This window comes from Oryza brachyantha, chromosome 3, assembly GCF_000231095.2.
Source record: "Oryza brachyantha chromosome 3, ObraRS2, whole genome shotgun sequence".
Taxonomy (NCBI): domain Eukaryota; kingdom Viridiplantae; phylum Streptophyta; class Magnoliopsida; order Poales; family Poaceae; genus Oryza; species Oryza brachyantha.
Genome location: NC_023165.2, coordinates 85,814 through 108,585, shown reverse-complemented (window position 1 = coordinate 108,585; position 22,772 = coordinate 85,814). Strand labels below are relative to the sequence as shown.

Genomic DNA, 22,772 nt, shown 5'->3' with positions numbered 1-22,772 from the left:
ATGGACTAATTAGGCTCAAAAGATTCGTCTCGTGATTTTTCACGTAACTGTGTAATTAGTTTTTCGTTTCATCTATGTTTAATGCTTTATTTAGATGTCGAAATATTCAATGTGATTTTTTTTGGAAGAAAATTTTTGAAACTAATCAGGGCCTTGATTTGATGAATTCCGTCAACCAATTTGCGTAGAGACAGACAGAGATGATTGACACTGCGATACGACAGCGTAGAAAAACGAAAAGAGAAAAAAGAAAAAAACGCATAAACACAAACCGACCAATTGAAATGTTTCGGTGAGGAGGAGAGGACGTCGGCGATGACGTACGCCGCCGTGCTCCATCGTCTCTATCATTCTCCCTCTCCCCTGACCCTGGTGGCTAGTCCTCCTCCTCTCTCACCACCACCACCACCAACCACCACCCCGCGCTCCCGCTGCTCCTGCTCCAAGGGAGTGGAGATGGCGGCGGTCAAGGCCATCAGGGTGCACGAGCTTGGCGGCCCCGAGGCAAGAATTCGCTGCCCCCTCAATCAACCAATCAATCAATCGATCTATCTAACGCGCGTGCACATGAGATGAGCAGGTGATGAGATGGGAGCAAGTGGAGGTCGGCGAGCCCAAGGATGGCGAGATCCGGATCAAGAACACCGCCATCGGCGTCAACTTCATCGACGTCTACTTCCGCGAGGGGGTCTACTCCGCTCCCCTGCCCTTCGTCCCTGGTCTTGTCTTCTTCACTCTTCCTTCCATTTCATTTCCTCTTCCTCCCATGGATGGATGGACGATTGATTAGTAATCGAAGATCCAGGGATGGAGGCTGTTGGCGTGGTGACTGCGGTAGGGCCTGGGCTCACTGGCAGGAAGGTTGGGGACGTCGTTGCGTATGCCGGCACCCCCATGGGTTCTTACGCTCAAGAGCAGATTATTCCAGCCAGCGTCGCTGTTCCCCTTCCTCCTTCAATCGATCACAACACGGCAGCCGCTATACTGCTCAAGGGCATGACTGCTCACGTTTTACTTCGCCGTGTTGTCAAGGTCTTCTCTCCTTTCATTTCCCTCACTACTCCAGACGGGAGTTGTACTTATGATCATGTATGTATATGTGGCTTCAACCAAAATGCTGACAACCATAACTTTCTTTCTACTGTAAGTATTTGATCATGTGTAGTCTAATTTCACCTCTTTCCTGTATTAGGTGCGCATATTTCTGATTACCATCCTGCCAAAGTATTCTTCTAAATCCCAATGTGCTTCTTTTTCATAGTATTATAATATGTTATCTGCCCTGCTACCAGTGGGTATTTGCTCCCTGTTGGTGTTATTATTGTGTGTTGTTGAAGATATCAGTTATGCTCAGAGTGTTGTTTCATGGGTTACCTGATCTCATTGTGCTGCACTGCTACGGACTTAACTGCTATTTCTATCAATCACGCACTGCACGCAGGTCCAGAGTGGCGATTGGGTTCTGGTCCACGCTGCTGCTGGTGGAGTTGGGTCACTCCTTTGTCAATGGGCAAATGCCCTTGGTGCCACTGTCATCGGGACTGTTTCGAATGAAGAGAAGGCTGCACAGGCAGCTCAAGATGGATGCCAACATGTCATCATTTACACAAAGGAAGATGTTGTAACAAGAGTCAAGGAGTTTACAGCTGGGAAAGGTGTGAATGTGGTCTATGATTCTGTTGGGAAGGATACGTACAAGGTACGTACAGTTGCATATTAAAATTACAGGTCTTGGTTAGTGAGCATATATATAATTGCTGTTATCTTCACTATACTACTGCCTTGACCTTTTGGATGGCATACAGTTTCCAAAGGGCAGTGCAATTTGATCTGGTCTTGAATTTTCAGTTTTGTGTACCACATGCTACTGCTAGCGTACATAACAACTATTACTTTGTTTCTGATCTTCACAACCAAAAGATGCAAAGATATTGGTATAGATTTTGTTTCTGATCTTGTCAACCTAAAGATGCAAAGATATATGTATAATGTGCTAGTTAGTTTCATAAGAATCTGCAACATAACTGGTCTTGATTCTGGTATCATTTTATTTGGATTATTATGAATTTATATACGGAGTAAGCATTGTATAAGGAATGGAATGGCAATTGACAAATTGATATACTGTTTTATGTTTCAGGCTTCGGTGGAATGCTTGGCGACCCGTGGTATGCTGGTGTCGTTTGGGCAGTCGTCAGGTAAGCCTGACCCCATTCCGCTGAGCGATCTGGCAGCCAAATCGCTGTTCCTGACGAGGCCCAGCATGCTGCATTACACGGCTACTCGCGAGGAGTTGCTGGAATCGGCTGGCGAGGTGTTCGCCAACGTTGGAAGCGGGGTGTTGCGCATCCGTGTGAACCACACGTATCCATTGTCTCAGGCTGCTCGCGCTCATGCTGATCTCCAGGACAGGAAGACCTCCGGCTCCATTTTGCTCATCCCAGATGACTCTTAACTACTATAGTACTCCACTCCAGTATCAGTAGCACTAGGCTTCTCCTCTGCTTCTTCATGTTGCATCATTCGGAAACTCGATATGCGTCTGCGTTTTATGTCCTCTCTTTTTCATCTTGTTGGCTGCCCAACAGGCTTAATAAGCAAACTGGTACTACTAGTATATATATATAGTATAAACTGAATAAAGGCACCGTCTGCCTTTCCTTGTTATATACTCTCTTACTAAGTACTACAGTAGATAGTCCTTTCCGTTTTTCAATAATTGACTATTCATCTTCCTTTTTAAAGAAGTTTGCAAATACTAAAAAGATACCATATTATCAATATGATGCGTTAAATATAAACACAAAGTTCCCATTTATCGTAGTCTAGTCAATTTTTAAGTTAATGGATAGAAATATGCCCTCTATATACAGTAGACAAATAAAAGTTACATGAGTACATAGCATCTGGATTGAGATTCCCAAACTTCACTTACCATCTGTCAGGGAGACTGACATGTGAGCTTTACAGTCATTAGGTTTACACGTCAGTCACCAAGTTAAAGGGAAGTTAAGTTAGAGGAGTGTCGTCCATAGCATCTAGGGGAGGGGTGATGGTTTGGCATTTTTTTTACCAAAGGGGTGGTGGTCAGGCTGAGAGCAAGGAGACGTGTGAGGGAGCAAGAAAGTGAAGGTGCCAACGAGGGTTTCGCACGGCTAGCTGACATAAGAGGTGGAGCAGGTCAAGTGCTCACTGTTACACGTTGCCTTTCTTATGGCATAGTACTAGACCATCACTGAATAAACCTCGTTTGGCTAGCCTCCTTATGGAGCTTTGCCAAAAAACTCTTTGGTGTGGATCTGGATCTAGAAAGAAAAAAGAGAGGGGAATGAGGAGGAGGGGGAGGAAGGTGAAGACGATGGAGGAGGCTAAGGTTGGGATACAAGAGACGCCATGGGCAGGTGGCGAAGCGAATAGGTTATGGGGAAGGGGTGTCACGCCCATGTATTAAATCTTGGTCTAGAAATCAGCCCGAGTACACACTATGACAAATTACTACACAGTTCTACGACTTAAAAACAAATAAAAATAATTATCTATCGAAATGCAGCGGAAAAAGAAAACAAAGCTAAAACCATCTAGTTTTCAGCTTCAACTGGCGATGACAGCTCCACACCACATGCATTCTTGACGGCGGACTGAACCTCACTTCAACCTTGGGAACAACCTTCTTCTGACTTCTGACTCAAGCTCTGGCACTTTCTCTGGTGGGGGAAAAATTAAGCAAGGCTGAGTACAAACCATCGTACTCAACAAGTAACACCCAAGAGAAGGGAATAATGAATGCAATTGGATAACAAGGATAGGCTAAGGTTAAATTACACAAAAGCTACATTTATTTAGCAAAACAGTAGATAAAATAGACTGAATAAAAGTAAAGTAAACATTTAAAATAATCATCCATTGTTCAACGTTACACCACGTTGCAACAGGCCCAAACCACTATCCAGCGTTACGCCACACTGCAACAAGGTCAACCCTCTGTCCAACGTTAAGCCACGTTGCGACAGACCCAAACCACTGCCAACGTTACACCACGTTGCGCAGGGTCAAACCAGTTCCAAGATTGATCAGGTTATTAATGGTTCAACTAATCCCAGTGAATCTGTCAGTTCGCCCAATAACTGCGGGCACGGCTATTCGAATAGTTTTACTCTGCAGAGGTGTACAACTTTACCCACAAGACATGGCTCCCAAGCATGTTAGCATGCCCCAACGTATCACCATGATACCTCAGTACGGAAACCATGATAAGACCTTCACCTAACCCTCCCTAGACAATCGCACTGCACTTCAGGTTTCACCCCCTCCTTCACACCAAGTCGGACAGTCCCCTCTTGTGCCTTGGTGAATTCGGAAGCAGCAGAGGCTTTCGTTACACCATGATTGCCCGTCCATACTCCATCACGCTCACCCTTGCCTTGGTACGTCGAATAGGGACAAGCTAGATTACGAGTCTCACCGTTACCCATTCTGGCTTGTGGTTAGTACGTGTAAGACTTCCAGGGTTTTCTGAGAACCGGTCCTTAACTGCCATGGGCACGACTCTCAAAACCATGCACCCATAGCCCACCATAAGCAATATTTTAGTTATTATTAATCCATATCGGGAGATTAATAATGATTACAACCATTAAATGTCTATCAAAGTGTAACAGTAATTAAATGATAATTGGTGAGCTAGTTGAACTAAGCATGGCTAAGCATTGCCTAACCCTAAGTCTAGTCAAATTAACCCTGGGATGACAATAATAATAAATGGGAATCAACGGATGTAAAGGTAAATGTCCAATAGATAAATAAAATAAATAGATTTGCATAAACCAATGCACGTTTGAATGTAAAAGCGGGGAATTTTTCAATCATCGGTTCAATATGATCAAAGAAGGGTGCCACTTGCCTTGCTTAGACTCACGAGAAACTTCGGCGATGACTTCGAGAACGAACGGCGCTGCGATGGGGTCAAAACCTACAACAAAGAAGGCAAAACAAGCAAAAACAGTATATAAAACTACTGAAACAGAGAAAAAAACTATTTTAATGGATTCTCGGCATTTTTCTGGATTTAATGAAACTTGAATGGACCTAAACAGAGACTAGACAAATAAGCTATGAATTTTAGAAGTTTAACGGTGTTTTTAAACTAAACAGAAAACCTTAATGAATTATTGCGCAATTAATTGGAGGAGCTGACGTCAGCATGAGAGGAGAGAGGAAATGCTGACGGACGGGACCCACTGGTCAGTGGCACGATAGAGGGGAAGGGAGTATGACAAGTGGGCCCGGGGAGGAGAGGAGAGAGAGAGAAAGCAGGGGGTGGCTGACGGGTGGACCCCGTTGGGAAGGGAGAGAGAGGGGAGGGTGTCCGACTGGCAAGCGGGCCCCACTAGCCGGCCACACAGAACTGAGAGGAGGGGGAAATGGAGCGGCTGAGCGGCGTGAAGGTCGGGCGGCGGCTGAGGAAGGGAGGAGGCGCATGGCTGACGGCGGCAAGGCGAACGTCACGGCGGCAACGGCGCACGATGGCGAACGGCGCGCGCACGGAGGGGAGGTGGTGCGGGCGAGGGCGTCGGTGCAAGGAGAGGGGGAAGCTGGGGCAACGGTGGCCGGGGAGTGGCGGCGGTGTCGGCGGCCGACGGCTTGGAGGCATGGCGCCTAGCACCGGCGAAGACAACGGCGATGGCGATGGCCAAGAGACGGCGGAGCACCGCCGTCGACGATGATGGTGGCACGGAGCGGGCCCGAGGCGGCTTCGGCAGCGGCGGTTAGAGACCGTGTCGCGCACGCGGGCACGGCAGGCGGCTGCCGTTGCGGGCGGGGGAGTTGGAGTCAGCGGTGGCTTTGGCGCGAGAAATCCAGAGAGCGTGGCGAGGGAACCCAGCGTGCACACGGGCGCGGGCGAAGCGAGGCGCAGCGGCTTGGCAAGGCGGCGGCTGGCGGCAGGGAGGCACGCGCGGCCACAGCGACGCGGCGGGGTCCGGCGACGGGTGGCGGTGGCATCAGCCGAAGAGGAAGAAAAAGGAGGAAGAGGGGAAGGGGATGCTCACCGGCGGCACAAAGGGCGGCAGCGAGGAGGAGACGGTGGCGGTGCGAAGCGGCTAGGCGGCGGCCGAGGGGAAAAGCAGCGGCAGTCGAAGCGGCGCCGGGGAAAGGAGACGCGAGTGTGCCGGGAGGAAGGAGAGGGGAGAAGGCGGCGACGCCAAAGGGTGGCGCAAGCACGGCGTCGTTGTCCCGACGGTGCGGCGTGTGCAAGTGGGAGGCAGAGGAGGATGGAGGGAGGGTGAAAGGCGGCTCACTGGCATGACGACGACGGAACGACGCATCGACGGTGACCGAGCAGCGCAACCAAGCGGCGGCGGCACCCGAGATCGGTGGCGGCCGAAGGAAAAGAGGGAAGGAGAGGCGAAGCGGGGTGCTCACCGGCATCGCGGAGGGTGGCAACAAGTCGGCGTCGACGAGGCGAAGGTGGTGACGCAGGTGGGCGACGACGCACGGCAACAGGCGGCGAGATTGATCGGCGGCGGGGCGACGGTGGCGTGGCGGTGCTTGCGGAAAGAGGCGGCGGCGGCGCGCAAGGAGAGGGGGTTTATAGGGGTGCGGCGCTGGCTAGGGCGGGGAGGTAGTTAGCGGCGTGGCCGGGACGTGCGGGCGGTGGTTAGCGGTGCCGGAGAAAGAGGAGGGGTGGTTGCACCGGCGCGAGCGGGATGCGCGTGCGGACACGACAGTGCAGTGCATGGCGTGCGATGGCTCGGGCTCGCGGCGCTCGCGGGCGGGGTAGCGAGGCGGAGCAGAGCGGCGGCTCGGCGCGGGGCAACGACGCAGCGGCGAGGTGGCGACGCAGCTCAGCCCCTGGGCGCGGCGAGCGACAGGCGGAGGTAGAGGCGGGCACGACACGACGGCGAGGCGCACGCGCAAGCACAGGTGCGGCTAGGCGATCGGGGCGTGGGAGTGAGGGCACGGCGCGGCTAGCGGCGCGCAATGCGCGATGCGGTGGCGACAGCCACGGCGAGGCGGCACAGCGAGACGGATGCGGGGAGGACGCGAAGGGCGGTGGCCGAGCGGCACACGGCCATGGCGGCGGCGAGATCGACGCGTGGCGCGGCTAGCGCGCGCGCGAGCGGGCGGACAGAGGAGGGCGACGCCTCCGATAGGTGGGCCCCACCTATCGGCGACCGGGAGAGAGGGAGGTGAACCGGACTCCAGGGCGCCACTAGGCTACGGCCTCTGGGCCGACCCAACGAGAGGGAAGGGAGGAGAGGAGGGAGAGTAGGCTGGAAGGGAGGAGAGGAGGGAGATGGGCCGGGAGGAGCTGGGCTGGCAGGCCGGCAGGGAGGGAAGGAAAGGAGGAGATGGGCCGAGAGAGGTGATGGAGATTTTGAGCGCGGGTTGGGTCGCGGCTCGGGAAATCGCGAACAGAACATGTACTTGCAAAACAGAACTAAAACATGCGCGAATATAGATTCGCACGACGAATTAGATCCGAAACGCGAAACCGTGCACTGTTAGCGAAACAACGATGGGAATTAGACGACCCGTTAAATCGAGATTTAACGACTCGCTAAACTAAAAACTAAACGACTTTAACGTAAAATCAATCTACACGTACGAATTGAATTCCGCACCGTAGATCAATCTCACGCTAGCTATTAGATTAGAAAACCGAAGCAATTACCTGGTAGATTAACGATAGATTGATTTGCATGCATAAAACGTATGCGAACCTGAGATTTGGTGGAGAGATCGACGATAGATTGCTGTTGTTCCTCGTTGTTCGGCTAGAAAACCTAAACAAATAAACGGTAGATGAATTTAGATTGATTCGCAAGAATAAAATATATGCGAACGTGAGATTCGATGGCGAAAAACCGATCGGGGCTGCTGCGAACAGGGATGCAGCAGGGGAGCAGGAGGCTGCTGGAGGTGCACGGGAGAGGGAGATGGGGAAAAGAGACAAGGCTCTAGAGGGTATTTATAGGGGGAGCTAGAGATAAATCTAGTTATCCATCTCCTATTAAAAAGAGGAAATAGATAGAATTTTAAGGGGATAAAAATTGGAGTCCTAATTAATTAGAATTAGTTTACCGTGAGAGAGGGAGTTGGGGCTCACGGCTGGCTGGTAGGAAGGAGATGTGCGTGCGTCCACGGGGAGGAGGAGTTCGGCCTGGAGGAGAGGAAAAAAAAAGGAAAAGAGAAAAAGAAAAGGGAAAAAGGAGAAAGAAAGAGGGGAAAAGGAAAGAAAAAGAAATGAGGGGGAAAAAGAAAGAAATTGCCTCCAATTTTGCCGATTTTTATTAAGTTTATTTGAGAAAATTTTATTGACTGCGATTCAAATATAAGTCCTGTTAATAATTTAAAATGCTTTCGAGACATTTTAGAACATTCCGAAAGGCTTCCAATTAAATTAAATTAAATTACACCGGGTTTTTCTCCTAAACTTTAATTAACAAATTATTTTTAATATATTATTTAATTAATTCTTGGCTTTGGTAAAACTTAGGACGTGACAAGTTGCTAGGGTTAGGATCGCGTGGTGAGCGCTCCTGTAGTCTAATCATCTAAGAGTATTTAGTGGTCAAAGTTTAACAGTACAAGTCACCTTAGCGGTTATTAGAAAACGGATGAAGTATATAAAAATAAGCAATCTCATGTACTATATATTGCTTAGGCCGCGTTCGATTTGGAATGCGGTAAATTAACTTACCAGCGTGGAAAACACAGTAATAGATTAGTAAAGAATTAATTAATCATTAGTTATTAAAAAACATAAAATAGACTAATATGATTTTTTAAAATAATTTTTCTATATAAACTTTTTACAAACCGTTTAGTAGTTCAGAAAGCGTCCACGTGGAAAACGAGGGAGTAAGTTAACCTAGCGATGCTGACGAACGCGGCCTTACTACCATGTATTTAAGGATTATTAATTGATGAACCGGTGGATTATTAACTTGTTGCGATGATTGGCAAGTATCTAAGTCAATAACTTCTTCTAATACTATAATTATACTACAACTGTACTCCAATATAAGAGATTTTAAAGGTTTAAATTTTATCCTAAAATATAAGTAATACTACACTGTTACTTGTTACATCAATCATCTTTCGTTCAAATTTCTATCTGTTTTACTTTCTCTACCCTCTATATTAGTGAGAGGGTAATATAGTTCTTCTACTTTATTTTAATTTTTTCAGTACCATCTATAATACGTTATATTTGAGGATGGACGTAGTATTAAGTACGGTAATTGCAATGTAAACTGACACGACGGAGCGGGATTGTGTATGATACTAATCTAATACTAGTATATTAGTATAGAGTTATAGTCGTCGTATACAGAACCACTCCATCAAGAAGATTTGATATTTTCGGTTCTCTGTTTTTCTAATACAAGTAGTAGTACTGTATGATATGATCACGTCGGTATCTGGGAGCAGGTAGTATACAGAGTATTTTATTTCCTTTCCTTGCTCTATTGAATCATCGGGAGGGGGAGGGGGAGGAAGGGGCGATGGCGATGGCGATGGCGATGGCGATGGCGATGCAGCGGATAGTGGTGATGCGGCACGGCGACCGCGTCGACCACGCGGAGCCCTTGTGGCCCGCAAACAGTCCGCGCCCCTGGGACCCTCCCCTCACCGACGCCGGCCTCCTCCGCGCCTGGACCGTCGGCAAGCGCATCCGCTCCGCCGCTGCCGCCGACGGCTTCCAAATCCACCGCGTCCTCGTCTCCCCCTTCTTCCGCTGCCTCCAGACCGCCTCCCAGGCCGTCACCGCGCTCTGCGCCCTCCCCGACGACAATGCCCTGCTCGACCTCCACTCCACCGCCAATCTCCCCCTCGACCCCTCCCGCATCAAGGTCTTCTTCCCTTCCTCTACGCTTCTATTATTGTTCGCTTCCCGCATCAATATACGTAGTATATATTTTCTGAATTAACCTAGGGAGGGAGGGAATTTTACTTATTTTATTGGGTTCAGAGTCTTCAAACTTCCTTTTACATTATATATATTATGAGTCGATCATGTGTATATATTGTTACCTAAAACTCAACTTGCACCTACTACAATCAGAAGGAATGGAACCTCAACTTGGTTTGTTCGACAAACACCGCAAATCTACCATGATTAGCCTAGGGCCAATATAGCATCAGGGCATTCTGATGACAAACTGCATGATTGAGATTCAGAAGAAAATTGTAATACTTTCAGATGTTCAAACCTTAGAGAATCTAGAAGAGACTAGCCAAAATTTACCTCTAAATCATAACTTAGCTATTCATGTCAAAAGATTCCATAGCCAAATTGACGTGCACTGCAACAGACTAGTCATCATCACTAGCTAAATCCTAACAGACATGTGGGGTCAGCCAAGTTTGGCTATTGAGATGAGGTGAGAGAGACTAGCCACATTTGGCTATTGAGGGAAAAAATTTAGCCATTCCAACAGTCTACCAGGTTAGATACCAGGTTAGATAGCTCTTCTCTTCAAGATTGTTTTTTTTTTGCACAATAGCTAAAATTTAGCTTAGCTAGTCATATACCTAGTCTCTTGGAGATGCTCTAAACTCTTATAATGTGGATGTTTTGTATTTTATATTTTGGTTACTGACAATCATTCCTCATGGACGAGGATAACATTTGCGGCTTTTGTTTTCTGCTATTATAGTACTACACTACTACTATATATCACGAAAATTGGTGCATGGGTGGCAAAAATGCTGCTGAGCGACCAATCTAGCGAGAATAGTGCCGTAATTCCTAAAGGTTCCGTAAAGGACCATGTAGTAACAAGCAAGCTGTGCTGTTTGTTTTAAACTTCTTCGTTTTTTTTCTCTGGGCACCCATGCGGCCTAACTTGTAAATAACCTCTACCTTCCTTAATATAGCACCAGGAAATCTGGCTTAGTTTCAAAAAAAAAAAATGCTGCTGAGCTTCGATTCTCAAGCTTATTGGTCCTGTAGCTAACTGTATCATGAATCCGCCTTGCCTTGCCTCTCTCATTTGTAGGTTTCAATTGAATATGGGTTGTCCGAGATGATGAATGCTCAAGCAATGGGCCTTCTTGTTAGCCAGGTTGCTCCCAGCATTGACAAGTGGTTTCCTGATTTGTCACAACTGGAAGCTGCTCTGCCTGCTGGTACTATTGACCACTCTGTCGAGCCACTCTACCGGGAGGTCTGCTTCTATTCTAATAATAATCATGAGCATTGTAACTGTTCGTGTTCAAGGGAATCGTTTGCTTTTGCTAGAAATCTGTTCATGTTCAAGGGTAATTGTTTTTGTGGTACAGGTACCTAAATGGGGGGAATCTGTCTCGGAGGCAAGAAGCAGATATGCTAGTGTGATCAAGGCTCTTGCTGACAAATACCCTGACGAGAACTTACTTCTGGTGACGCATGGTGAGCTTTAGATTTGGTATCGCTGCTGCCGTGCTGTGCCTATGGAAAGAGGTTAAGTCTGAAGCTGGTTTTGGTTGTTTATTCAGGTGAGGGTGTTGGTGCGTCAGTGTCATTCTTTGAGCCGGGTGCGGAGATTTACGAGGTGGAGTATTGCGCCTACTCTGTCCTGGGAAGGCAGCAGCAGCAAAAGGCCGAGCTTAAACTAGGAGCTGAGGAGGAGGGCTTGACGAATCTTACAGTGCTGAGCACAAGTGGACCTACAGGCATACACTACTACTACACTACCCGAGCTTTATGAGTCCTCAACTCTGATGAAGAATCAGCAGCAGCAGCAGCTAGCTTCCTGACTTGAATTCACAGCAGCAAGAGCTTTGAGACGCGTCTTGTTATTCAGCTAGTAATTTTCGTGGCTGGACTTCTCATGTTTAGTTGTCACTCGATCGTGCCATTTGCAGAGGCGGGATTCTGATGGTTTGTTCATCTGTGTACCTGCGCTGCGTATACTTACAAATAATGAGCAGAGGATAGTTAGAAACGCATGTAGTGCATGGTTTGGGTAAGCAGCAGTACAAAATACAAATAGACTGTCTATCTTTGATGAATAGAATGGTGAAACGGTGATGTCCAGAAAGCAAATTGTATTCACGTCAATATCGTTATCGTTAGGCATTAGCTAGATTCTTCAGCATCCACCTACATAAAAGTGCGCCTGGATTGGACTTTGTGCTTTACGTGTGTGTATGACAATTAAACAACACAAGGAGCTAGCAGCTAGCCGACAGAACAAAAGGGAGCAAATTTAAGGGAGAAAATGAGACGCATGCTACTGGACAGGTATAGAAGGTGCGAAACAAATAGAAAGCTTGCACATCCATCGCAGTCCTCCATTTTCTCTTCTCTTTTCCTAAAAGGAAAGAAACAATCAAAAGTGCCTCTTTTTGTTTGCTTTGAAGCTAAGGGGTCCTTGTTTCTCTCTCTTTTTTTTGGAAAAAGTCAAACAGCATATTTAGAAATAAAAATAATTTTAAATAAGACTTATATATATATATATGTGTGTGTGTTTTTTATTAAAGATCTAAAAGCAAAGACTGAAAAAATAAAGCACAATAAAAAAAATCCTAAAATCAAGTTCAAATTTAAGGTTGACAATTCAAAATAAATATAAGCAGAAGTAAAAATATGAGGGTTTAATTACTTCTTATTTAACCACTTAAAAAAATACAACTAGCTGTTTGACCATTTATCTTCCTACCCAAAGGTATTTAAATGCGTGTCGTAAAACTGTTTTCATGGCAAGAACAGATCAATTCTTTTTTCCCCGATAGAAATAAATACCAATAGGAGGGGTTTACCAAAGGCAACCCCACTGAATACATGACACTACTTTAGCCATGAGGAGTATCTGTCGTCTATATGTATCTTTTGTAGCGATTGAACTTTAGTCAATTTCCTCAAAGGATAAGACAGAGAGAGAAAGCAAAGCCACCAATTATGCATATATTTGCATACGCTGGACCAAGGATCTTCAGTATATTCCTTTTAATTTGTACTACGTTCCATTTTCTTGCTTCCTTAAGTAACACTACTGAAGTTTTCAAAAATAAAAAAGAAACAATACTACTGAGTATTACTGAAGAGTATGCCTAAGGCTGTTTCGATCCTAGCTAGATTTATTTATGGATCAATATATATGTGTGTCTAAATTTACCAGTATTCATATAAATTTAGAGAAAACTAAATTAAACATCTTATAATATAGATTGAACGGTAATAATAGTACTCCGTCCATATCTTTTTATATGTCGCCGTTAACTTTTAGTTCCACGTTTAACCTTTCGTATTAAAAAATTATATAATTAATAATTATTTTGTTATAATATGATTTATTATTATAGGAGCTTTAAGTATGCTTTATAATTTTACATATTTAGATATTAATTTTGAATAAAACGAAAAGTTAAATATAGATTTAAAAGTCAACAGTTTCATATAAAAAATATGGAGGGAGTAACTAAGAAGAAACTTCTAAGCTGTTCTGCACAATGTATATGGAATAGTTAAGAGAGTCACCAAAATAGAATAGAAAAGAATTGAGATTTGGGAATGCAGATGGCAAATTAAGCTGTACGTTTTGTAGGTGGTAATGGTATAGTAGTAGGTAATAACTGCATCTGCATGACCATGGATCAATCGGTCACGCTTTTCGTCTCAAAAACGATATATATGTATGATGCCAACTACTCCCATGCATATAGCTGATTATGCAGAGAAGTACAGAATTAAACTAGCTTGGTTGTAGTATACTAGTACTATATATGTCCGTCCGGCCGTCAGTCTCCTGCAGATGCATAATAATATCCTACCCCTGAATCTGATCGATCGATGTCTCCGTTAGCTGTGTGTGTGGTGTGGGGAGTGAAGAGGCCTTCTTCTTCGAAGTGGATCAGGAGTACATATATATAGTACTTTCTACTGTTAAGCAAGGCAACAGGCAGATCGAGCGAGGTAGCCCTGCCCATAACTACCAGCTAGCATTAATTAAAACCGCCAGCCCAGTATCGATCGATCGATCTGCGAGCTTCTTCTTCCTAGCTCCATCCATCTCCACTCCATTAATTAATTCTTCTCTCTTCTCTTCTTCACTAGAGAGAGAGAGAGAGAGAAGCAATAATATATGGCCATCGGAGCATTCGTGGAAGGCGGAGGCGCCGGCTACAGCGGCCGCGTGACGCCCTTCGTGGTGCTCTCCTGCATCGTCGCCGGCAGCGGCGGCATCCTCTTCGGCTACGACCTCGGCGTATCAGGTAGCTACTCCATGTTGCTGCCCCTGCCCAGCCTCGAGCTCATTACTAGTACTAGCTAGCTAGCTTGCTTGCTCCATCCATCCATCCATCGGCATCGGCGTGCCTTACCTGACTGACATCGTCACCTCCATCACCTGCCTGCCTTCACACTTTACACATACCACTGTAGGAGTTACTACGACGTAAATAATTACCGCTCGTCATTTACCTTATCTTTATATTTATAATATAGGTTAACATATAAAATTTTAACTTTAAATTTAAAGTGAATTTTATCATAGTTTATTTTTCAGACTTTACATTTTACTTTTATATTTCTAATTAAGCATAAATATACTTTTTTTATTAACCATTAAAGTTTTAAATATTTAACTTATCAATATACTAAATATAGTTATATTTTAGTAGAACAGAGTATATGGTATGACCGATAGTTCCGTATATAATCAACCAAAACTTAATTTATTTTGGATCATGTGGTCTACTACTATATACTATGAGCAATTTTATTATTTTTAAGGATTTACCAGGAGATACCACATGTATCAAATTTTACGTAGAAAACAGTGATATCTCATGTGGTACCTGCTTAAGAATGATAAAAATACTCGTATACTGTATATGTACTCCATCCACTGCTCCCTCTGGTTTTAGATCGATGACATACATTTGATCATTGTTTTATTTAAACTTTTTATAAATATAAAAATATAAATTATGTTTAAAATACTTTTAATGATAAACCAGCTACCATAAAACAATTGATAATATTTTTTTAATAAGATGAATGGTAAAACATATTATTTGAAAAATCGAAGTAAGTAGATAGGATCGCTGCACCCACATTTTGGTTCTTCATATATTAACTTGCTGGAATTAAGCAACCGACAATCATCAATCCAGCCGGCTATTTAAGACAACCATATAAATATATATAAATTAATAGAGTAGTACACACTAGCTAGCTCATGATGCATGATCTGGTGGTGCTATATATGCGCATGGGTTCCACCTGCATGGTTAGTTGATTCATGGAGCTTCCTTTTTTCCGGTAATGCAGAATGCACCTTTAAGATAATTGTACTTGCCCTATAGGTAATTAATAAGCTTAAAGTACCATGAGTAGTTAGCAGTAAATAAAAATTAAGATGGATGGAAGACAGAGATAAATTTGATTGATTGATTGGTAATGAAATTATGTATGTATATATATAGGTGGGGTTACGTCGATGGAGCCGTTCCTGAAGAAGTTCTTCCCGGATGTGTACCATCAGATGAAGGGGGACAAAAACGTGAGCAACTACTGCCGCTTCGACAGCGAGCTCCTCACCGTCTTCACATCCTCTCTCTACATCGCCGGCCTTGTCGCCACCCTCTGCGCCTCCTCCGTCACCCGCCGCTTCGGCCGCCGCGCCTCCATTCTCATCGGCGGTTCCGTCTTCGTCGCCGGCTCCGTCTTCGGCGGCGCCGCTGTCAACATTTACATGTTGCTCCTCAACAGGATCCTGCTTGGCATTGGACTCGGTTTCACCAACCAGGTACGTACGTATCACGTATGTGTATAGCTAGAGAATTTGTAGGAGAACTTGGACTTTGATTTTAGAATATATACTAATTAATAGTATTTCATTCTAGTATGTATCTTTATTGATAATTAAAAGAAGTAATTAAATTTCAGTCGATCCCGCTGTATCTGTCGGAGATGGCGCCTCCGCAGCACCGTGGCGCCATCAACAACGGGTTCGAGCTGTGCATCAGCATCGGCATCCTCATCGCCAACCTCATCAACTACGGCGTCGACAAGATCGAGGGCGGGTGGGGGTGGAGGATCTCCCTGTCGCTGGCCGCCGTCCCAGCCGCCTTCCTCACCGTGGGCGCCGTCTTCCTGCCGGAGACGCCGAGCTTCGTCATCCAGCGCGGCGGCGACGTGGACGAGGCTCGGGCGCTGCTGCGGCGGCTGCGTGGCACGGACGGGGTGCAGAAGGAGCTGGACGACCTGGTGGCGGCGAGCGAGGTGTCCAAGACGATCCGGCACCCGCTGCGGAACATGCTGCGTCGGAGGTACAGGCCGCAGCTGGTGATCGCGGTGTTGGTGCCATTCTTCAACCAGGTGACGGGGATCAACGTCATAAACTTCTACGCGCCGGTGATGTTCCGGACGATCGGGCTAAGGGAGAGCGCGTCGCTGATGTCGGCGGTGGTGACGCGCGTGTGCGCGACGGTGGCGAACGTGGTGGCGATGGCGGTGGTGGACAGGTTCGGGAGGAGGAAGCTGCTGCTGGTGGGAGGGGTGCAGATGGTGGTGTCGCAGGTGATGGTGGGGGCGATCCTGGCGAGCAAGTTCAAGGAGCATGGCGGGATGGAGAAGGAGTACGCCTACCTGGTGCTCACCGTCATGTGCGTCTTCGTCGCCGGCTTCGCCTGGTCCTGGGGCCCCCTCACCTACCTTGTCCCCGCCGAGATCTGCCCCCTCGAGGTCCGCTCCGCCGGCCAGAGCATCGTCATCGCCGTCATCTTCCTCCTCACCTTCGTCATCGGCCAGACCTTCCTCGCCATGCTCTGCCACCTCAAGTTCGCCACCTTCTTCCTCTTCGGCGGCTGGGTCTGCACCATGACGCTCTTCGTCTTCTTCTTCCTTCCGGAGACCAAGCAGCTGCCCATGGAGCAGATGGACCAGCTCTGGAGGACGCACTGGTTCTGGAAGAGGATCGTCGGCCCCCTTCAATCTCAACCTCAACCTGCACCTGCACCTGCTGCTGCTTCTTCTTCCCTTGAGCTACAGCAGCAGCATCAACAGGCATCATCGCATCGATCACAATAATTAATTCCACACTGACACAAATCAACGGTCAACCATGCACAGACGCCTATAATAAGATCAGTCAAGCTCAATTGCAGCTTAATTAATTAACTGATCACAATGTGCAACCATCAGGCCATTTTCGTAATAGTAATACTCCTACTGTGTGTGTATATGCACATTTTATATGGTCTCTCAAATATCTGAGCAGAAGCAACATGCAAAATTATTAAGTAGTACTATAATCCGCTGTACCTACTTTCATTTTTTTTTCTTTTGAAAAAAAAGGGAGAGGAATCTGATTTTTATGTGAAGGGAAAGTAGGGTGACTCAGTGAAGAGGCCTTCGAAACAAGGACTCAGAGAAAGAGAAAATGTGAATGGGCCTAAAGGAAAAAGGCCTCAGCCCATAAAGGAAAAAGGCCGCTGCCGTGCTGTGCGTCAAAAAAAAAAAAAAAAAAAAGGAAATGGCGCCTCTCACCGTTGGAGCTACAAGGGGTATCTGAATCACTCAGCTGTACAAGTTAAGGTCCCTCCATTCTGACGACAAATCCAGTAACAAGAGGTATATACCTAGCTGATGAAATTTGTGGTACGAACAGATGAATTAATTTCCATGTCCAAACAAAGCATTAAGCTTAAGGTTGAGGTTGTGGGGAGGATACGTCACCCGCATCTCTGTTGAGCGTGTGTGGAGAGGGGGTGCTTGCGTGTGTTAGCATGATGTAATTAGGCCTTGATCTGTGGATGTGATTGCGCTATTTGCGGTAGGCTTGCATGCCACCCATGCGCGTATATATGTACTCCTGTACCCACACTTGGAATACGATCAATCATTCACACACTTTCATGGTATCAGAGCGGTTACGATCCGCTACTCTTCCGCAACCCATACCAGCGCCCGCCGCCGATCCGATCGCCACCACCGTCGCTGACTCCATGTCGCCGGGTGTGTCGCCGGTCTCATCGCCAGCGCTGCCGATCCGATCGCCTACCCCGTAGCTGCCCTCGACACCGGGTGTGGCCGCCGATCCGATCGATCCTGCCTCCGCTTGATCTCCTGCTGTACGTGCTGTACGTGGCTGTACAACTCCCGGCCGCCGTCGTCGTCGTCAACGTGCTGGACGAAGTTGTACGTGCTGTTCGATCGCCTGCTGTACACATCGCCGGGTGCAGCCGCTGCCGCCGATCGCGCATCTCTTCTCGTCCCGTGCCGTGAGCGCGCGGGCGCGTGTGCACCAGCCCCGCGACCACTCCCATGGCGGACGACGACGACGCGGCTGCCACCGCAGCGGCGGCACAGGAGGCCGAAGTCCGCGCCGAGGCCGAGCGCCGCACTGAAGCGGCGCGCCTCCGCGCTGCAGCCCTCGACAAGTTCGAGGCCGCCCATGAGACCATCTGGGCGCAGGCCACCGCCGTCGTCAACGTCAAGGCGCTGATCCCCATCATCCTCGACAAAGTGACCAACAGCTACACCAAATGGCGGGGCATGTTCCTCACCGTGCTCGGCAAATATGCCCTCGCCCCGCACGTGCTCGAGGACGAACTGCACCCCGACCGTCCGGTTTGGGTCCAGACTGATTGTGTTGTGCTGTCATGGATTTTCGCCACCGTCTCCAGCGACCTACAGCAGTCGCTCATGCTTCGCCAACGCCGTGCACGCGAGGCATGGTGCTACCTCGAGGACGAATTCCTCGGCCAGAAGGAGTCTCGTGCCATTCTCCTGGAGACGCAATTCCGCAACCTTCGTCAAGACTCCATGACGATCACTGATTACTGCCGCAAGCTGGAGACCATGGCTGCATCTCTTGCTGAATTCGGTGATCCCATCGGTGATCGCCAGCTGGTCTTCACTCTCCTTCGCGGCCTCAGTGGTAAGTTCCGCCACATGGTGTCTATACTGAAGCTGCAGCGTCCGTTCCCGTCGTTCGCCGAGGCCCGGACTCACCTGCTCCTCGAGGAGATCGACATCGACGCTCGCCCACCGTCTCCACCTGCGGCCCTCATCGCCTCGTCGCCCACGCCACCGGCTGGTGGCCCCGGCCGCCAGGCGCCGGCCACTGGTCCTCCGCGCACCGGCCAGCACAGCCAGGCTGGCGGCCAGCCAGGCGGCCAACGCAACGGCCGCCGGCGTGGCAAGGGTGGCCGCGGACAGGGCCACCAGCCCGGTGCTGGTCAGGGTGGCCAAGGCTCCTCTACAGGCGGTTACGGCGCCCCTGGCCACGGCGCATCCGCTGGCCAGGGTGGCGTGCACGGTGTGCACCCCTCTTGCACGGTGTGCACGCTCCAGATGTGGCCGTACGGTGGCCGCCCACCACCAGCACCACCGGCCTTCGCTGCTGTCCCGCAGTACGGCGCACCTTTTGGTGGTGCGTCCAGCGGCGGTTTCTACAGCCCCGGCTCCAGCTACCCGTTCACCTACGGGGGAGGATCAGCGCCCTCGACACCGACATTTCAGGGGGCACCATATCAGCTGCAGGCTGCCCCCTGGAACCCGGCACATGGAGGCGCATGGAACCAGGACTCCTTGGTGCAGAATTTCAACACCATGACGCTCCACCCCCCGGCACCTTCGGAATGGTACGCCGACTCTGGTGCAGGCTCGCATATGACTGCGGATGCTGGTAAAATTTCCACCCTATCCTCGCCCACTTCATCTACACCTTCATCTATCATTGTGGGCAATGGTGCTTTACTTCCTGTCACTGCCGTCGGATCTCATATTTTTTCTTTTCCACATCGCAATCTAGTTCTTAACAATGTCTTAGTTTCACCTCACATCATTAAGAACTTGATTTCCATTCGTCGTTTTACCACCGACAATAACTGTTCCGTTGAATTTGATCCGTTTGGTCTTTCTGTGAAGGATTTGGAAACCAGGAACGTGATCGCCAGGTGCAATAGCTCTGGCGACCTGTACCCATTTTTTCCACCAGCTACCAGCACCTCCGCACTCCTCGCTGCACCCACCTCGCTATGGCACCGTCGTCTTGGGCATCTTGGGCACGAAGCTTTGTCCAAACTCATTAGTTCCAAAGTTATCACTTGTAATAAAGATGATAGTCATCATTTATGTCATGCTTGTCAGCTCGGTCGTCACACTAGACTTCCTTTTGGTTCTTCCAATTCCCGAGCTCCAAATAATTTCGATTTAATACATTGTGATCTTTGGACATCTCCCATTGTCAGTGTGTCGGGCTACAAATATTATCTTGTCATTTTAGATGATTGCTCTCACTACATTTGGACTTTTCCGCTTCGCCTCAAATCCGACACATTTGCCACGCTTTCTAACTTTTTTGCCTATGTTCGCACCCAGTTCGGCACCACCATCAAGAGCGTCCAGTGCGACAATGGTCGTGAATTTGACAATTCCCCGGCCCGCACGTTCTTTCTCTCCCACGGTGTTGCCCTTCGCATGTCGTGTCCCTATACATCCCAGCAAAATGGCAAGGCTGAGCGTTCCCTTCGCACCATTAATAATATCTTGCGCTCACTCTTATTTCAGGCGAGTCTTCCTCCGGTCTACTGGGTTGAGGCACTCCACACCGCCACTTACCTTGTCAACCGGCTGCCCACCAAAACACTCGCCTCCTCCACCCCTTTCTTCCACCTCCATGCCACTCCACCCTCCTATGAACACCTTAAAGTTTTCGGCTGTGCTTGTTACCCCAACATGTCATCTACAGCAGCCCATAAACTTGCTCCTCGTTCATCCCTCTGCGTCTTTCTCGGCTACTCCTCGGAACACAAAGGCTATCGTTGTCTCGAGCTAGAGTCGAATCGCATTCTTACCTCTAGACATGTCGTTTTTGATGAATCCTTCTTTCCTTTCGCCGACATGTCCACCTCACCCATGGAATCCTCCGCTCTGGATTTCCTCCTAGATGACAGTGATCTCACCGCTCCTGTTCGTGGAGCACCGTTTGTCCGTGCAGGTACTATTGATGGGGCTGTTGGAGCTCCCGCGCCTCCCTACTCGTCGAGTGCTATGCCCGCGCCCCCTCGCTCGCCACCGAGCGCCGTGCCGCGGTCACCACAGCCGCGCGCTGGGCCCGAGGCGCCCAGCCCCGCCGGGCCATCCACCGGCGCTGCTTCCAGCCACGCCCCTGCGCCACCGGCCGGTGCTGCTGCCCCTGTGCATCCTGCACAGGTTGCTGCCAGCAGCACTGCGGCCACCGGGCGCACGGTCTCCACTAGGCCGGTCTCCATCGCTCCTGTCGTCAACGAGCACTCCATGCGTACCCGTGGCAAAGCCGGCATTGCACAGCCTGTGGATCGCCTCAACCTCCACGCTGTCCCAATGTCGCCGTTGCCTCGCTCCGTTCGAGATGCCTTGGCGGATCCGAACTGGCGCTCCGCTATGCAAGCTGAGCATGATGCCCTGATTGCCAATGACACCTGGAGTCTAGTACCACGACCTCCCGGCGTCAATCTTGTCACTGGCAAGTGGATTTTCCGACACAAATTGCATGCAGATGGGTCTCTTGATCGGTACAAGGCTCGTTGGGTTCTTCGGGGTTTCACTCAACGCCCTGGCCTCGATTATGATGAGACATTCAGTCCAGTTGTCAAGCCAGCGACAGTTCGAGTTATCCTCTCTCTGGCTCTCTCTCAGGACTGGCCCATCCATCAGTTAGATGTGAAGAATGCATTCTTACATGGCACCCTCACCGAGACAGTGTACTGTGTGCAGCCCTCTGGTTTTGTGGACTCCTCTCGCCCAGATCTTGTTTGTCGGCTCAACAAATCTTTGTATGGACTGAAGCAGGCACCTCGTGCATGGCACCACAGGTTCGCTTCATATCTCTCCTCCATTGGTTTTGTTGAAACCAAGTCAGACAGCTCCTTATTCATTTGTCGTCGCGGGTCCAACACTGCCTACTTGCTGCTCTATGTGGATGACATCGTCCTCACTGCCTCCTCTACTGAGTTCCTTCGTCATATTATTGGGGCTCTTCAGCATGAGTTTGCTATGACAGACATGGGTCAGCTTCATCATTTTTTGGGCATTTCTGTTACACGCTCTGCAAATGGACTGTTTCTTTCCCAGCGGCAGTACACTCAGGACATTTTGGAGCGCGCCGGGATGAGTGCGTGCAAGCCTTGCAGCACGCCTGTTGATCTCCACTCCAAACTATCTGCAGATGGACCCCCTGTTGGTGATGCCACTCAGTACCGCAGTCTAGCAGGAGCTCTTCAGTACCTGACGTTTACACGTCCGGACATTGCCTTTGCAGTTCAGCAGATTTGTCTCTATATGCATGATCCCAGGGAGCCCCACCTCGCTGCTCTGAAGCGCATCCTGAGGTATCTGCAAGGCACCACGGATTTTGGCTTAACCATGCGCCGTTCCCCCCCTTCGGAGTTAGTTGTCTACACGGATGCCGACTGGGCTGGTTGTCCCGATACTCGACGGTCGACTTCTGGCTATGCAGTATTCCTTGGAGATAACCTGGTGTCATGGTCCTCCAAGCGACAGCACACGGTCTCACGGTCCAGCGCAGAGGCCGAGTATCGTGCTGTAGCAAATGGTGTCGCTGAAGCTACTTGGCTACGACAGTTGCTTCTTGAGCTCCAGCACCCTCCTCGCCGTGCCACTTTGGTCTATTGTGATAACATCAGTGCTGTATATCTCTCCAGTAATCCTGTGCAGCATCAGCGTACAAAGCATGTTGAGATTGATCTCCACTTCGTTCGAGAGAAGGTCGCCCTCGGTCACGTTCGAGTTCTTCATGTCCCTACGACATCACAGTACGCCGACGTCTTCA

The 22,772-nt window shown here is 48.7% G+C and overlaps 4 protein-coding genes across 6 annotated transcripts; all 4 read left to right on the top strand.

Moving 5' to 3' along the window:
- Nucleotides 1-233: 233 nt before the first annotated feature.
- Nucleotides 234-2,721, top strand: LOC102722468 (quinone oxidoreductase 1-like). 2 transcript variants are annotated; one of them, XM_015835298.2, is made up of 5 exons: nt 234-504; nt 581-719; nt 806-1,089; nt 1,442-1,699; nt 2,141-2,721. In XM_015835298.2, the coding sequence occupies exons 1-5, from the start codon at nt 316-318 to the stop codon at nt 2,453-2,455; spliced, it is 1,185 nt and encodes a 394-aa protein (XP_015690784.1). In that variant the 5' UTR covers nt 234-315; the 3' UTR covers nt 2,456-2,721. The 2 variants fall into 2 exon arrangements, with proteins under 2 accessions (XP_015690784.1, XP_006649223.2); XM_006649160.3 differs by having other exon boundaries at nt 237-504; nt 806-1,032.
- A 6,741-nt stretch (nt 2,722-9,462) lies between these two features.
- On the top strand, nt 9,463-12,130 carry LOC102722191. The gene is made up of 4 exons (XM_015835299.2): nt 9,463-9,857; nt 11,007-11,174; nt 11,290-11,398; nt 11,485-12,130. The coding sequence occupies exons 1-4, from the start codon at nt 9,510-9,512 to the stop codon at nt 11,694-11,696; spliced, it is 837 nt and encodes a 278-aa protein (XP_015690785.2). The 5' UTR covers nt 9,463-9,509; the 3' UTR covers nt 11,697-12,130.
- Nucleotides 12,131-13,668: 1,538 nt separating this feature from the next.
- LOC102703853 (hexose carrier protein HEX6-like) lies at nt 13,669-17,464 on the top strand. Of its 2 annotated transcripts, XM_040521994.1 has the most exons (4): nt 13,669-13,903; nt 14,047-14,202; nt 15,418-15,740; nt 15,881-17,464. In XM_040521994.1, exons 2-4 carry the CDS (start codon nt 14,073-14,075, stop codon nt 17,021-17,023), a joined length of 1,596 nt encoding a protein of 531 aa, XP_040377928.1. In that variant the 5' UTR covers nt 13,669-13,903; nt 14,047-14,072; the 3' UTR covers nt 17,024-17,464. The 2 variants fall into 2 exon arrangements, with proteins under 2 accessions (XP_040377928.1, XP_040377927.1); XM_040521993.1 differs by having other exon boundaries at nt 13,669-14,202.
- A 101-nt stretch (nt 17,465-17,565) lies between these two features.
- LOC121053856 lies at nt 17,566-20,320 on the top strand. Its single transcript, XM_040521995.1, has 2 exons — nt 17,566-19,625; nt 19,868-20,320. The coding sequence occupies exons 1-2, from the start codon at nt 18,260-18,262 to the stop codon at nt 19,903-19,905; spliced, it is 1,404 nt and encodes a 467-aa protein (XP_040377929.1). The 5' UTR covers nt 17,566-18,259; the 3' UTR covers nt 19,906-20,320.
- The last annotated feature ends 2,452 nt before the right edge of the window (nt 20,321-22,772 follow it).

Excerpts from the sequence above, each read along its gene's own strand:
- LOC102722468 (XM_015835298.2), top strand. The coding sequence starts at position 316 with ATGACGTACGCCGCCGTGCTCCATCGTCTCTATCATTCTCCCTCTCCC. Across the intron at positions 720-805 it reads TCCCCTGCCCTTCGTCCCTG|GGATGGAGGCTGTTGGCGTG; the intron begins GTCTTGTCTTCT and ends TCGAAGATCCAG. Across the intron at positions 1,700-2,140 it reads TTGGGAAGGATACGTACAAG|GCTTCGGTGGAATGCTTGGC; the intron begins GTACGTACAGTT and ends TTTATGTTTCAG.
- LOC102722191 (XM_015835299.2), top strand. The coding sequence starts at position 9,510 with ATGGCGATGGCGATGGCGATGGCGATGGCGATGCAGCGGATAGTGGTG. Across the intron at positions 9,858-11,006 it reads TCGACCCCTCCCGCATCAAG|GTTTCAATTGAATATGGGTT; the intron begins GTCTTCTTCCCT and ends TCTCATTTGTAG. Across the intron at positions 11,175-11,289 it reads TCGAGCCACTCTACCGGGAG|GTACCTAAATGGGGGGAATC; the intron begins GTCTGCTTCTAT and ends TTTGTGGTACAG.
- LOC102703853 (XM_040521994.1), top strand. The coding sequence starts at position 14,073 with ATGGCCATCGGAGCATTCGTGGAAGGCGGAGGCGCCGGCTACAGCGGC. Across the intron at positions 14,203-15,417 it reads CTACGACCTCGGCGTATCAG|GTGGGGTTACGTCGATGGAG; the intron begins GTAGCTACTCCA and ends GTATATATATAG. Across the intron at positions 15,741-15,880 it reads GACTCGGTTTCACCAACCAG|TCGATCCCGCTGTATCTGTC; the intron begins GTACGTACGTAT and ends ATTAAATTTCAG.
- LOC121053856 (XM_040521995.1), top strand. The coding sequence starts at position 18,260 with ATGGCGGACGACGACGACGCGGCTGCCACCGCAGCGGCGGCACAGGAG. Across the intron at positions 19,626-19,867 it reads GCATATGACTGCGGATGCTG|GATTTGGAAACCAGGAACGT; the intron begins GTAAAATTTCCA and ends CTTTCTGTGAAG.